Source organism: Theropithecus gelada, chromosome 11, assembly GCF_003255815.1.
Source record: "Theropithecus gelada isolate Dixy chromosome 11, Tgel_1.0, whole genome shotgun sequence".
Taxonomy (NCBI): domain Eukaryota; kingdom Metazoa; phylum Chordata; class Mammalia; order Primates; family Cercopithecidae; genus Theropithecus; species Theropithecus gelada.
Genome location: NC_037679.1, coordinates 62,468,873 through 62,484,122, shown reverse-complemented (window position 1 = coordinate 62,484,122; position 15,250 = coordinate 62,468,873). Strand labels below are relative to the sequence as shown.

General features: G+C 38.7%; 1 protein-coding gene across 2 annotated transcripts in view; it reads left to right on the top strand.

Annotated features, from left to right (window-relative positions):
* C11H12orf42 (chromosome 11 C12orf42 homolog) overlaps positions 1 to 15,250 on the top strand; it is a 175,269-nt gene that overhangs the window by 112,475 nt on the left and 47,544 nt on the right. For both annotated transcript variants that reach the window (XM_025402685.1, XM_025402684.1), the window contains one exon: positions 84 to 195. In XM_025402685.1, the coding sequence (XP_025258470.1) occupies positions 84 to 195 (112 nt within the window). The remainder of the gene's footprint in view (positions 1 to 83; positions 196 to 15,250) is intronic.

Below are 15,250 nucleotides of genomic sequence, written 5' to 3'. Positions count from 1 at the left end.
AAGTAAGAGTGCTAGGTGGCATGAATTATTTTGGAGCCATTAACCTAATTTTATTTTGTGTATTTTTCTCCTCTATCTTACAGAACATCCCTTGTTATGAAAGAACTTCAGTGACCTGCTCCAGATTCATTAATCACATGAAGAATTTCTCTGAATCTCCTAAATTTCGTAGTCTACACTGTCTAAATTTTCCAGGTAAATTAAGACATAATCCCAAGAAAGACCAGAGTTTCCAAAGAAACTCTGGAATATGTACAGGTACTAATCATAAAGATTTTATTGAGGAACAGTTGCACTGTGTTTCAAAATGGCAACAAAAGGGAATTCATTGGCTCATGAAGTTAATAAATCCAAAGGTGGACTGGCTTAGGGCATGGCTGGATCCAGTGTTCACCAATAATATCATGATTAATTTCATTATATTAATTTCCCTGTTGTCTTCACTAAGTTGGGTTCATTTTCAAAATGCCCCTGGCATGTAATATGCCCTGGCAGCTATAGGCATATCTGATTCTTAGAGCTTGTAATTTCAAAAGTACAGAAACCCTCTTGTTTCATTCATCTATAACAGTCTCTACTGCTTATCCAATGGCTCTGATTGGCCAAACTTTGGTCTTACGTTCACCCCTGGAATCCAGGTAGCTGGGAGAATGGAATACACCAGTCAACATTTGCTACTTCTGAGGCAGGGGAGGTGGGCCACTTGATTGACAGCTGCACTTAAATTACACAAAATGTGTGTGTGTGTGTGTGTGTGTGTGAGAGAGAGAGAGAGAGAGAGGCAGATAAAGAGAGAGAATAGTAAAAGGATGATTTCCCTAAATAAGTTGATATAGGGCAAGCAAAAGAACATAATTTTGTGTCAAGCCAAAAATGATATATAATTGTATTAGTTATATTCCCCATAGCACTGTCACCATAGATGATTTTGACACCCTGCGACTGTCCATAAACTCCATTTTTAGGACCATTTCACTGATCTGAAACGATACATTTAAATGTACCTGTCCAATTTACTACCTAAGAGAAAATGTTTTTAGGACAACTGATAAAGCAGGTAACTGCTACATTTTCATTTGAACAATGCATTGTTTTAGAATGTATTTATTCATTCTCTTATATTTATATGCTAATAAAATTCATTGCATATGTATTCATATCAGGGTCATTGAAAGGTTTTGTTGATTTTATAATGGTTTCAAACTCTTGGAGTAATTAATTTTAATGAGTTTTTTGAGAATCACATTGTGGTACACACTCAAATTCTACTTAAAAAGAACTGAAAATATTTTTGCGGGGGGAATAATAGATTTACATCGCTCAAAACCCAAAAATACAAAGAGGTATATGGAAGACAGTCTTCTTCCTACTTCTGGTCCAATCTGCCTCATTCCCCTTTCTCCCATGGGAAAATACTACACTGTTTTCTTGAGAAGCCTTCATTATTTTCTCTATGCAAAGAAGTGTGTTTATGACAAATGAAAGTGTACAGGTGAGTAGCAGTATTCTGCACCTCAGTCTTCACTTATCACTATATCTTGGAGTTCTTCCCGCATCAGTTCATTGAGTGCTTTCTCATTCATTTTTCTTTTCTTTTTTTTTCTTTCTTTATTTTTTTTTTCTTTTAATTTTTTATTTCCATAGGTTTTTGGGGAACAGGTGGTGTTTGCTTACATGAGTAAGTTCTTTAGTAGTGATTTGTGAGATTTTGGTGCACCCATCACCACAGCATTATACACTGAACCCAATTTGTAACCTTTTATCCCTCACTCACTTCCTACAATTTCCTCGGAATCCTCAAAGTCCCTTGTATCATTCTTATGCCTTAGCATCCTCATAGCTTAGCTCCCACTTACGAGTGAGAACATACGATACTTGGTTATCCATTCCTGAGTTACTTCACTTAGAATAATAGTCTCTAATCCCATCCAGGTTGCTGTGAATGCTATTAATTCATTCCTTTTTGTGGCTGAGTAGTATTCCATCATATATATATCAGTTTATTCACCCATTGATAGATGGATATTTGGGTTGGTTCCACATTTTTACAACTGTGAATTGTGCTTATATAAACAAGGATGTCCAAGTATCTTTTTCATATAATGACTTCTTTGTCTATGGGTAGATACCCAGTAATGGGATTGCTGAATCAAGTAGTAGTTCTACTTTTAGTTTTTTAAAGAATCTCCACACTGTTTTCCATAGTGGTTGTACTAGTTTACATTCCCACCAGCATTGTAGAAGTGTTCTCTTTTCACCGCATCCATACCAACATCTATTATTTTTTGATTATGGCTATTCTTGTAGGAGGGAGGTGGTATCACATTGTGGTTTTGATTTGAATTTCCTTGATTATTAGTGATGTTGAGCTTTTTTTCATGTTTGTTGGCCATTTATATATCTTTTGAGAATTGTTTATTCATGTCCCTAGCCCACTTCTTGATGGGATTGTTTTTCTCTTGCTAATTTGTTTGAGTTTGTTTTAGATTCTGGATATTAGTCCTTTGTCAGATGTATAGATTGTGAAGATTTTCTCCCACTCTGTGGGTTGTCTGTTTACTCTGCTGACTTTTCCTTTTGCCACGCAAAAGCTTTTTAGTTTAATTAAGTCCTACCTATTTATCTTTGTTTTTATTGCATTTGCTTTTGGGTTCTTGGTCATGAAATCCTTGCCTAAGCCAATATCTGGAAGGGTTTTTCCAACGATCTTCTAGAATTTTTATAGTTTTGGGTCTTAGATTTAACTCCTTGATCCATCTTGAGTAGAATTTTGTATAATGTGAGAAATGAGGATCCAGTTTCATTCTTCTACATGTGGCTTGCCAGTGATCCCAGCACCTTTTGTTGAATAGGATGTCCTTTCCTCACTTTATGTTTTTGTTTGCTTTGCCAAAGATCAGTTGGCTGTAAGTATTTAGGTTTATCTCCGGGTTTTCTATTCTGTTCCATTGGTTTATGTGCCTGTTTTTATACTAGTACCATGCTGTTTTGGTGATTATGGCTTTATGATATAGTTTGAAATTGGGTAATGTAATGCTTCCAGATTGGTTCTTTTTGCTTAGTCTTGCTTTATCTATGTAGGCTCTTTTTTGGTTTTGTATGATTTTTCTAGTTCTGTGAAGAATGATGGTGGTATTTTGATGGGAATTGCATTGAATTTGTAGATTGCTTTTGGCAGTATGGTCATTTTCACAGCATTGATTCTACCCATCCATGAACATGGGATGTGTTTCCATTTGTTTGTGTGAACTGCAATTTCTTTCAGCAGTATTTTGTAGTTTTCCTTGTAGAGGTCTTTTGCCTCCTTGGTTAGGTATTCCTAAATATTTTATTTTATTTTATTTTATTTTTGCAGCTACTGTAAAAGGGGTTGAGTTTTTTATTTGATTCTTAGTGTGATCACTGTTGGTGTTTAGCAGAGCTACTAATTTGTGTACATTAATTTTGTATCCTGAAACTTTGTTGAATTCGTTTATCAGTTCTAGGAGCTTTCTAAAGGAGTCTTTAGGGTTTTGTAAGTATACAATCATATCATCAGCAAACAGCAACAGGTTTGACTTCCTTTTTACTGATTTGGATGCGCTTGATTTATTTCTCTTGTCTGATTGCTCTGGCTAGGACTTCCAGTACTATGTTGAATAGAAGTGTTGAGAGTGGGCATCCTTGTCTTGTTCCAGTTCTCAGAGGGAATACTTTTAACTTTTTCTCGTTCTGTAGTGTGTTGGCTGTGGGTTTGTCATAGGTGGCTTTTATTGCATTGAGGTATGTTGCTTGTATGCCAGTTTTGCTGAGGGTTTTAATCATAAAGGATATTGGATTTTGTCAAATGCTTTTTCTGCATCTATTGTGTTTATCACGTGATTTTTGTTTTTAATTCTGTTTATGTGGTGTATCGTATTTATTGACTTGCATATCTTAAACCATTCTTGCATCCCTGGTATGCAACCCATTTGATCATGGTGGATTATCTTTTTGATATGCTGTTGGATCTGGTTAGCTAACATTTTGTTAAGGATTTTTGCATCTGTGTTCATTAGGGATATTGGTCTGTATTTTTTTTTTGTTATGCCCTTCCCTTGTTTTCATATTAGGGTGCTACTGGCTTCCTAGAATCATTTAGGGAGGATCCCCTCTTTCTGTATCTTGTGGAATAGTGTCAGTAGGATTGGTACCAACTCTTTGAATGTCTGCTAGGATTCAGCTGTGAATCTGCCTGGTTCTGGACATTTTTTGGCTGGTGATTTTTAAAATAAAATTTCATTCTCACTGCTTGTTACTGTTCTGTTCAGGGTTTCTAATTCTTCCTGATTTAAGTTAGGAGGGTTGTGTATTTCTAGGAATTTATCCATCTCCTTTAGGTTTTCCAGTTTATGTAGGTAAAGGTGTTCATGCTAGCCTTGAATGATGTTTTGTATTTCTGTGGTGTTGATTGTAATGTCTCTCATTTTTTTTTTTCCAGTTGAGCTTATTTGGATCTTCTCTCTTCTTGGTTAATCTTGCTAATGGTCTATTAATTTTATTTATCTTTTCAAAGAACCAGATTTTTATTCATTTATTTTTGTATTTCTTTTTTGTTTCAATTTCATTTAGTTCTGTTCTGATTTTTATTTCCTTTTTTTCTGCCGGGTTTGGGTTTGGGTTTGGTTTGGTCTTTTTTCTCTAGTTCCTTGAGGTGTGACCTTAGATTGTCTATTTGTGCTCTTTCAGACTTTTTGATATAGGTATGTAAGAGTATGAACTTTCCTGCTAGCATCACATTTGCTGTATCCAGAGATTTTTATAGATTGTGTTACTATTATTGTTTAGTTCAAAGAATTTTAAAATTTCCATTGATTTCATTGTTGACCCAATGATCATTCAGGAGGAGATTATTTAATTTCCATGTATTTGCATGGCTTTGAAGGTTCTTTTTGAAGTTAATTTCCAGTTTTATTCCACTGTGGTCTGAGAGAGTACTTGATATAATGTCAGCTTTCTTAAACGTATTGAGGCTTGTTTTGTGGCCTATCACATGGTCTATCTTGGAGAGAGTTCCATGCACTGATGAATGGAATGTATATTCTGCAGTTGTTGGGTAGAATGTTCTGTAAATATCTGTTAAGTCCATTCGTTCTAGGGTATAGTTTAGATCCATTGTTTCTTTGTTGACTTTCTGTCATGATGGCCTGTTTAGTGCTGTCAGAGGAGTATTGAAGTCCTGTACTATGATTTTGTTGCTTTCTATCTGATTTCTTAGATCTAGTAGTAACAGTTTTATAAATTTGGGAGCTCCAGTGTCAGGTGCACATATATTTAGGACTGTGATATTTTCCTGTTGGACAAGGCCTTTTATTATTACATAAAGTCCCTCTTTGTCTTTTTTAAGTGTTGTTGCTTTACAGTTTATTTTGTCTGATATAACAATAACTATTCCTGTTTGCTTTTAGTGTCCATTTGTATGGAATATCTTTTTCCACCCCTTTACCTTAAGTTTACATGAGTCCTATGTGTCACGGGAATTCCTTGAAGGCAACAGATACTTGGTTGGTGAATTCTTATCCAATCTGCAATTCTGTATCTTTTAAGCAGAGCATTTATGCGATTTACTTTCGATGTCAGTATTGAGATGTGAGATACTAATCCATTCATCATGCTATTCATTGCCTGTATACCTTGGTCTTTTTAAATTGTATTTTTGTTTATAGTTTCTATGAGATGTATGCTTTAAAGAGGTCCTGTTTTGATGTTTCCAGGATTTCTTTCAAGATTTAGAGCTCCTTTTAGCAGTTCTTGTAGTGCTGGCTTGTTAGTGGCAAATTACCTCAGCATTTGTTTGTCTGAAAAAGAGTGTATCTTTCCTTTATTTATGGAACTTAGTTTCACTGGATCCAAAATTCTTGGCTGATAATTGTTTTGTTTAGGGAGGCTGAAGATAGGGCCCCAATCCCTTCTGGCTTGTTGGGTTTCCGCTAATAAATCTGCTGTTAATCTAATAGGTTTTCCTTCATAGGGTACCTGGTGCTTTTGCCTCACAGCTCTTAAGATTCTTTCCTTCATCTTGACTTTAGGTAACCTAATGACAATGTGCCTAGATTATGATCTTTCTGCAATGAATTTCCCAGGTGTTCTTTGAGTTTCTTATATTTGATGTCTAGGTCTCTAGCAAGGCCAGGGAAGGTTCCCTCAGTTATTCCCCCAGATATGTTTTCCAAACTTTTAGATTTCTGTTCTTCCTCAGGAACACCAATTATTCTTAGGTTTGGTCATTTAACATAATAACAAACTTCTTGGAGGTGTTGTTTATATTTTAAAATTCTTTTTTCTTTGTCTTTGTTGGATTGGGTTAATTTGAAAACCTTGTCTTCGAGCTCTGAAGTTCTTGCTTCTGCTTTTTTGATTCTATTGCTGAGACTTTCCAGAAGATTTTGCATTTCTCTAAGTGTGTCCTTTATTTCCTGAAGTTGTGAATTTTTTTTCTTATGCTGTCTATTTCACTGAAGATTTCTCCCTTCATTTCTTGTATCATTTTTTTGATTTCTTTACATTGGACTTCACCTTTCTCTGGTGCTCCTTAATTGGCCTTCTGAATTATTTTTCAGGTAAATCAGGGATTTGTTTTTTTGGTTTGAATCCATTGCTGGTGAGCTAGTGTGATTTTTTTGGGGGGTGGTAAAGAACCTTGTTTTGTTGTATTACCAGAATTGTTTTTCTGTTTCCTTCTCATTTGGGTAGGCTATGTCAGAGGGAATATCTGGGGTTCAAGGCTGCTGTTGAGATTATTTTGTTCCACGGAGTGTTCCCTTTATCTAGTACTCTCCCCCTTTTCCTGGGAATGTGACTTCCAGAGAGCTGAGCTGTAGTGATTGTTATTTCTCTTCTGGATCTAGCCACACAGCAGGGCTACCAGGCTCCAGGCTGGTACTGAGGGTTGTCTGCAGAGTCCTGTGATGTGACCCTTTTGCAGATCTCTTAGCTGTGGATACCAGCACCTGCTCCAGCGGAGGTGGCAGGGAGGTGAAATGGACTCTGTGAGAATCCTTAATTTTGGTTGTTTAATGCACTATTTTTGTGCTGGTTGGCTTCCTGCCAGGAGGTAGCACTTTCAAGAGGGCATCAGCTGTGGTAGTATAGGGAGGATCAGGCAGTGGATGGGGCTCTAGAACTCCCAGGAGAAAATGCCTTTTGTCTTCAACTACCAGGGTGGGTAAGGAAGGACAATCAGGTGGGGGAAGGGTTAGGTGTGTCTGAACTCAGACTCTCCTTGGGTGAGTCTTTCTGCAGCTGTTGTGGGGGATGGGGGTGTGATTCCCAGGTCAATGGAGTTATATTCCCAGGAAGATTATGGCTACCTCTGCTGTGTCATGCAGGTAGTCAGGGAAGTGGGAGAAAGCTGGCAGTCACAGGCCTCACCCAGCTCCCATGCAACACAAAAGGCTAATCTCACTCCTACCGTAGGTACCAAGTTTGTTTCTAGGCAGTGGGCGAGCAGGGCTGAGAACTTTCCCTGGACTAGCAGCCTCTCGACTGAGAAAGCACTTAGGGCTTTTGCACCTCCCTGCCTGTTGAGTCTACTGGATTCCCACCCTCCCCTGAGTTCCAGCCAGGAGATTTCACGTTGGATTGGAATTGCTACAAAGTTCAGCTGGAGGTTTCCTTCTCCCTATGGTCTTTTCCCAGTACCTCTGGCAGCCCTACCCAAGGACCCCTGTGAGGCACACACAGGGAGAAAGAAATTGCTTCCCAGGGACCTAGAGAGCCCACAGGGCTTTTCCTACCGCTTCTTCTACCACTGTATTTCACTCAGCTCTCTAAATTGACTCAGCTCCAGGTAAGGTCAAATCTTTTTCCCATGATCTAGACCTTCAGGTTCTCCAGTGAGGGTGTGTGTTCAGGGACGGATAATACCCCTTTCCCACTTTCACAACTTGGGCACTCACAGTATTTGGGCTGTCTCCTGGGTCCTGCAGGAGGAAACCACTTTCTTCATAGGGTCTGTGGATTCTTTTGGCTTTCCTGGTATATTTCTGCAGTAGCTCTGGAGCAAAAGTTCATGATATGAGTCTCCACATGCTGCTCTGTCTGTCCCAGTGAGAGCTGCAATCTTGTCCTGCCTCCTATCCACCATTTTTTTCCCCCAGATACCTGTTAAAGATTTGCAGTTGGAAACTCAAATGGTGCAAGAGTATAAACTTGTAATGGAATCCAGAGCCTCATTCATTTTTCTTACAACTTCAGAGTAATATATTTTATGGATATACTTTAACTTATTTAGCTTGTGCCCTTTGATGAACATTAGTGATTCCCCCAAAGAGCCCACTAAAATCATATGGATTTCATATTTCACGGCTTTGATGGCACATATTAAAAGTTGATTTTGACCTATCCTGCTTTTGATAGTTTTATGGAAAGAGTAATTTAGGCTTATTTCCAGCCTACTGTGGTAACTCAATACAAGCAAATGCCGACTTCTTTATTCCTTTAAAAACACGATGGAGGAAGAGATAAAATAATTGCCACTATCACAATCTGAAAAATATGTGACTTCAAGATTTGATATACTAGGATCTTGAGAGTTGAGATTATGGGTATAACTTTGAGAAATAACATAGTTTATAATTACATGATTTGCTCTGATAGCCCTAAATTCCTCGATATTTGACTTAGATTTGGAGACAGGAAGCCATTAGGCATGCTGGGATTGAGAAGGCACTGATGGGTGGGACTAGGAAGACAATAGGGACCCTCCAGAATGAGGGACTCACTTAGTTGAAGCCCCTACGATACCAACCAGTCTACCAATTTTTAGATGTACAAGGGTGGTCATCCTAAAATATCCAGCTTAAGATGAGCAGACTCAGAGCAGAACATCCCAGTCAACCCATAGAATCATGTAAAATAATAATTTAAAAAGTTATGCTTTAGAATGGTTTATTATGCAGCAAATGCTAACTGATAACACCACCCAGAGTTTCGGTGGTGGTAACCAACCTCAGACTTACTGCTGCCTAAATTTGTTCCATGGATAACGTTGTTATTTGGCCTTATTTGTAAATGAATGCTAGAGCAAATATAGCACCTGGCTGAACTGGCCAATGAAAGGGGTTAAAACTGATTCACAAAAGAAACTTGGAGTTTTTGGTGAAGACTGACTCCATGTTATTCCCTTATCAGTGGGGCATCAGCCCCTCATTTTTCTCTCCTGGTTATTATCATGATGTCAGATGCCAGGCCCAGTATGATGGCAGTGATCAAAGGAGTTTTCAGAGTCCCAAATGGCTGAGCAACTGGGACCTTGCCTGCAGCAGACAGATGGAGCATTCCTCTTATAACATACTTAACTCTTTGGTTAAAAGCAACAAATACGGATTTACTTAAAATAACAAGTAGGGATTAGATTGCTATTTTTGCATTAAGAAAACCACCCCATGTGGCATGAAGAAAACAGAAAATGGAACATTATAAAGCTACATCTAATTTCTTACCAGCTGAGCAGAAGTTTGCAAAGGAGACCATTTTGCCTAGTATACCTGAATAGATACAGACATTCTAGTGGGCATGTTTAAAGAGGTTTTTATTTGTTTGTGACTTAGAATTAAGGTCTGAGCTGGAGTAAAAAGTTATGGAGTCATCAGGAGGTGATAAGCAATTCTTAAAAGTGGATGAGATGATCAAGAGAAGGGAGGAGGCATAAAAGGGAGGAAGCTGAGAAGCCATGTGACCTAGAAAGGTAGGGAAGGAGCAGAAGCTAACAAGAGGCATTGTGGTTAGAAGCGCCCAGTCTGGAGTTAGACTTTTAAGTTTGAATTCCTAATTAGCCATTGACTTTGGGCTTAACTTCTCTGCACTTTACTTACCCTGAGTTGAAATGAGGATCATGATAATATCTAACTCCTAGGATTTATTGTGAGAGATGAATGTCACAATATAGTTAAAGTCCTTGAAACAGTGCCTGGCCCATATTTAATGTTCAGTAATTACTAGCATTGTTTTTATTGCATTCAAAGGATTTCATGAGTTTCAGAAAAGTGAAAGGATAGTTAGCATCCAATACTAAGGGAGGACAATTAAGAAATGTACTAAGAAGGCCCATTTGATTTAACAGCTAGGAGGTCTTGCTAAAATTGACAAAAACTGTTTTTCTAGAGTCATGTTGCTCAAGCTAGGGTGGTGAGATATGAGGACTGAGGAGGTGGTAAAGTTATTGGGGATTCAGGCCTAGCTGAACGACTGGCCATGTGACCTTGTACAAACTGTTTACCGTCTCTGGGTTCATCTCCTTGGCTATACAGCAGGAGGAGGAGGTGGAGGAGGAAGCTGGTTGATCGAATTCCCATTTAAAAAATATTCTTCAGTCAACTGATGAGAACCTGGATGGTCAACAAGCAGAATGTTGTAGAAATGATTTTCTTCCTTTCAGACGGGTGGGTCAATGACCAGTCAAAATGTAAGACATCTGACTTCTCATTTTCCTTCGTGCTGCTGCCTTCAGAGCTGGATAGATACACCAATACAGAAGTATATGCAGATAAGAATGTATGCATGTATATGCAAACACACCTACACATACAAACACAAATCACACTCTTCAGAGATCCATATGATAAACCTGCTCATAAGCAGGTTATGCCATAGACCACAGATTCAGCAGACACTTACTGACAACCTGCCATGTGCTGGGTGCTCTGCTAGGAGCTGGGTATACACAGACACATTGGTCATGGTGATTTTTCTCAAAGGGGAAATATTCCAAGGATAAGGAAGCTAGCTGACAACGAGTTCTATGATACAGTTCAACAAATATTTATTATTTTTAAATTTTTATTTGTAATGGGTACATAGTAATTGCACATATTTGAGGGGTATGCTGTGATGTTTAATATATGTATTCATTTTGTAATGGTCAATCGGGGTAATTAGCTTATCCATCACTGAAACGTATCATTTCTTTGGTGAGGACATTCAGAATCCCCTCTTCTAGTTATTTGATAATATACAATACAATATTGTTAACTATAGGCCAGGCATGGTGGTTCACACATGAAATCCCAGCACTTTGAGAGACCAAGCTGAGGAGATTGCTTGAGCCCAGGAATTTGAAACCAGTCTAGGCAATATAGTGAGACACCATCTCTACAAAACAAAACAATATTCTTACCTATAGTCACCCTACAGTGTAATAGAATGCCCCAACTTATTCCTCTTATTTATCTGTAATTTTATACGCATTCACCAATCTAACAAATATTTATTAAATGCTTACTCTGCACCAAACACTGTTTTGGGTACTGGGGGCAGCTATAGGAAAAATATGGATAAAGTCTTGCAGTGTAAAATTATTTGTAAAAGGGAGGCCTCACAAACTTTCAGATTTCTGATGAATTGCATTGATTGTTATCAACCAGGTGGTCTTGGAATGCTACCTGGGAGGTCTTCCAGCTTCTGGTCTCAGTCTTTGCAGTAGCATAGGGACCATGACTTGGAGAACCTGGGCAGATGGGAGGCCAAAAGGTGAGAGGGGAACTGAGATCTCATTTACTTGGGCTATTCCAATTTCACTTGGAAGCCATAATTCTCCCTAGAACTGAAAGGCATGTGCTTCTCATGTTTCTAAATGTGCTTTGGGAAGGTGTCTGTGACTGTTATCATACACCATCATTCTGCTGGACTAACAGCAGCCTTAGACCAACTCCTTCTTTGAAAAGTCTCACAAATATTGGAGACTGCTGTATTGTAGACCACAGAGGTTTTGTGTAGATGACTCATTGTTGCTTCTCCCAGGTAGAATAAGAAGAGATGAAATGGATTCAAAACATCTTAGTTTGTACACATATACTTCATGCTAGGTTTCAGAATCACATTATGGGCAATGGAAGGCAGTGAAGCCTGATTGAGCCTTGCTGGGTAATTCTGTCTCTCTCTCTGATTCCCTGAAGATTTCTTTCTCTTTCTTTGGCATATCCAAAGGCTCCCATTCCTCTCACACTAAAGCTTGTGAGAAACCTCTCAGATGCTGACAGGACTCTTTCAGGTTGCTCACCCTGGTGAAGGGCTGGTGGTTCCCACTGGACCCTTGAATATTTCTGCATCATTCTCATTACTGTCTTGCAAAATGTTTGGAGTGGGATTTTTCCATCCCTCCCCTTGGTGAAAACCACTTTTCATAGGTTGACAGAAATTTGCATTTAGGGGGTAGTTTTTAGTTGTTCAGCTTTTGGGGAGAAATGATGCAAATACAAACCCAGGGCTTAGTTCTTGGGAAATTCAGGAAGTGTCTCCCAGAAAGGGAGGGGGAGAAGGACATTTGTCAAAGTGCCCCTGCTACTGGTCCTCACATAAACACTCTTTCTCTTTTGTTCGTGCTGGACCCTGAAGAATAAAACTCAAGCACAAAGCAGAAGAGGTACTGGCAAGTGAATGCAGCAGTTTCCTAATCCATGTGGATCAAAACGTGCAAGTTTTGATTCTGTAAAGAATCTTCCTTAGCATGCTGGATTAATCACATGGATTAATAAAACACAGTCGCCTTCTCTCACTGGTGCCTTCAAGTCTTTGTACTTGCCCCCCACCCCCTCTTTTTTTTTTTAAATCTGATGGAACTCTATGGGAACAAAAGGGGTGACATTTTCTATGAGTACCATGGCCATCAGTCCATTGGTCCAAACCCTGTGGAAGGTAGGCTCCCTGCATTTCTCAGTGTGCAAAAATCTTGTTTTGCACCTTGGGAAAAACTCACAGTGTCTTTTGGACTCTACATTTTGTGTAGTTTTGCTATGAGTGAAAAGTACCACATTGAAGTTCTTTACTTGCAAGCAAAAGCAAAGGCTAAATGAAAGGCATTTAGTACATGGTGATTAGGGCCTTGGTTAGGTGAGTATGCATCTGTCTTAACTCTGTTTAGCCTGCTTACCTTTAATACACCTATACCTCTCTGTTTTTTGGGACAAGACCAGTTGGTCTATGTCTAATTCAACCACAGAAACAGCTAACATTCCTTGAACTTGACTATGTGCCAGGTACTGTTATGACACTTTTTGTCCAGTGTCCATTTAATCCTCATAAAAAATCCTATGGCATAATCATATATTATCTCCATTTTCTGACAAAATAAGTGGTTGCATTGAGACAACTTAAATCTGGTACCCTTCATAGCTTGTGACCATAACCCACGCTGCTATTCTTGCGTGCCTGAAGCCTGTTTGTTTAAACCTATTTAATTGTGCCTTCAACAATTAGATTCATGTGTTCACTCTATGTTTTAATGTTTCTTGGTGCGCGGGGACTTTAAAGAGGTAAGATAATATGGTAGATCATTTCCTGTTTCAGCCCACTGTTGCTGTTATTCATTAGTTAGAAAACCCTTATTGAAAGCCTCGTAGGAAAAAATAATACAGAAGGAGAAGTGGATCAAGGTAGCAGCTGAAAATGGGAGAAAAGCAAAGTCTTGAAATATACTAAGGTATGTGGATACTTTGATATCTGGTACTTACTTGTTTTAGTGCCATTGTGATAGAGTGAAGGTACTTATTTTTATTTCTTTATAGTCTCTATCCTGCACAGCACCATCCCCCTTTCCTTCCTTCCATAGTGAAAATTCTCTTTTTCTCTTAGCCTATTTGGCCTCTGCTTCAAATTTACAAGTAAAGAAGAATTCTGTCCTCACCAGTAAGCTCCTTGGCCTTTCTTAGGCAGATTGGGGCAATGGGTAAGTGAAGAACCAGAGAAACAGAGGAACCAGAAAAAATTCCAAGAGTAAGAGAAGAAGAATTACAATGTCAAGTGGGGTGAAGAGGAAGGGCAAGGGAGCCTGTGGTGGTAGCTGGGTGAGGGTGGGCTCTTGGGAGCTTGGATCAGGGGAGGATTGAGGAGAGGAAGGGAGGGACAGTTTCTGTATATATGAAAGAGAGTGATGGGGGAGAAAGAGATGAAGAGGGTGGAGGGGAAAGGGGGACAGAGAGAGAGAAAATGAGCGAAAATTAAGAAAAGAGGCTTTTAAGGAATTTGTTGTGTCTTGTGAATCTAAACCTTCTTCAGTATTTCCTCAATAGACTGACATTAAGATTTAAATTAATCTTCAATTATTTTTGGACACCAGTTAAAGTTTATTTTATCAAGACTTCTAGGCACATCTAGGCCAGAAGGGAGCACGGGCGGGCTTCACTTCTTAGGGGTGACACATCTTAAAATCGCCAGACTGTGTGCATATGTTCTACCTGACTTCTTGGTCTGACTCTGTCATTAAAGTAAGTGGGAAATGCCAGTTGTTTCTCCTCAGACATGTGTGAGGTAGCTGATACATTTATTCAATTTCTGTTCAAAATAGTATGTGTTGAATGTGTAAACCAATAGTGAAGAAGACATCTTCCTTGCCTTTTGATAAAAGAAAAACTTCAGCCAAATTAAATGTAAAGGAGTTTAATTGAGCAATGAGCAATTCATGAATCAGGCAGCCTCCAGGACAGGGTAGGCTCTGAGGCTCCTGTACAGCCACGTGGTAGAGGAAGATTTATGGACGGAAAAGGGAAATTGAGAAACAGAAAATGGAAGTGAGGTACAGAAACAGCTGGATAGGTTACAGGTTGGCGTTTGCCTTATTTAAACATAGTTCAAACAATTGGATTGCTTGGTGATTTGCACAAGTGTAGGCTGTGGTCTGCTTACACCTCAACTTACAGTTCATGATGTACAGAAAAACCTTTAGGCTGAACTTAAAATATGTAAGGAGGTAGCTTTAGGCTAAGCTTGATTTAACACCTTATAGAGCTTATTTTCTAGGGGAAGGAGCAGAAAATAAACCATTAAAACATACAAACAATGCAATTACAGATTGTGAAAGGGACTATAAGGAAGGTAAAATTGAAGTAACTCCCTGTGAAAGTGACAGTTAAACCTGGATCTGAAAAGTAAGGACCTAGTTATACAAAGAACTCTGGAGAAAAAAAAATGTCTCTTGGTAATTTTTAGGGAAATAAGATATCCTTACTTCTCTCTTTTTGAAAATCCAGGTAGTCAGACAGATTAGATTTACCTAATCTGAACAATATAGAGAGAAATAGGCTGAGAAAAAAAGAACGTTATCAAGGATGTGTGGGACAATAACAAAGTGCTAACATTTGCATTGTTGAGTTCCTGCAGAAGAGTAGAAGGTGGGACTGAAAAAGTACAAGAGTCCCATCTTATCCAGGGGGAAATATGTTCCGAGATCCTCCCAGTGGACGACTGAACCTATGAAACTATGGATCTTATATATACTATGTTTTCTCCTATACATAGA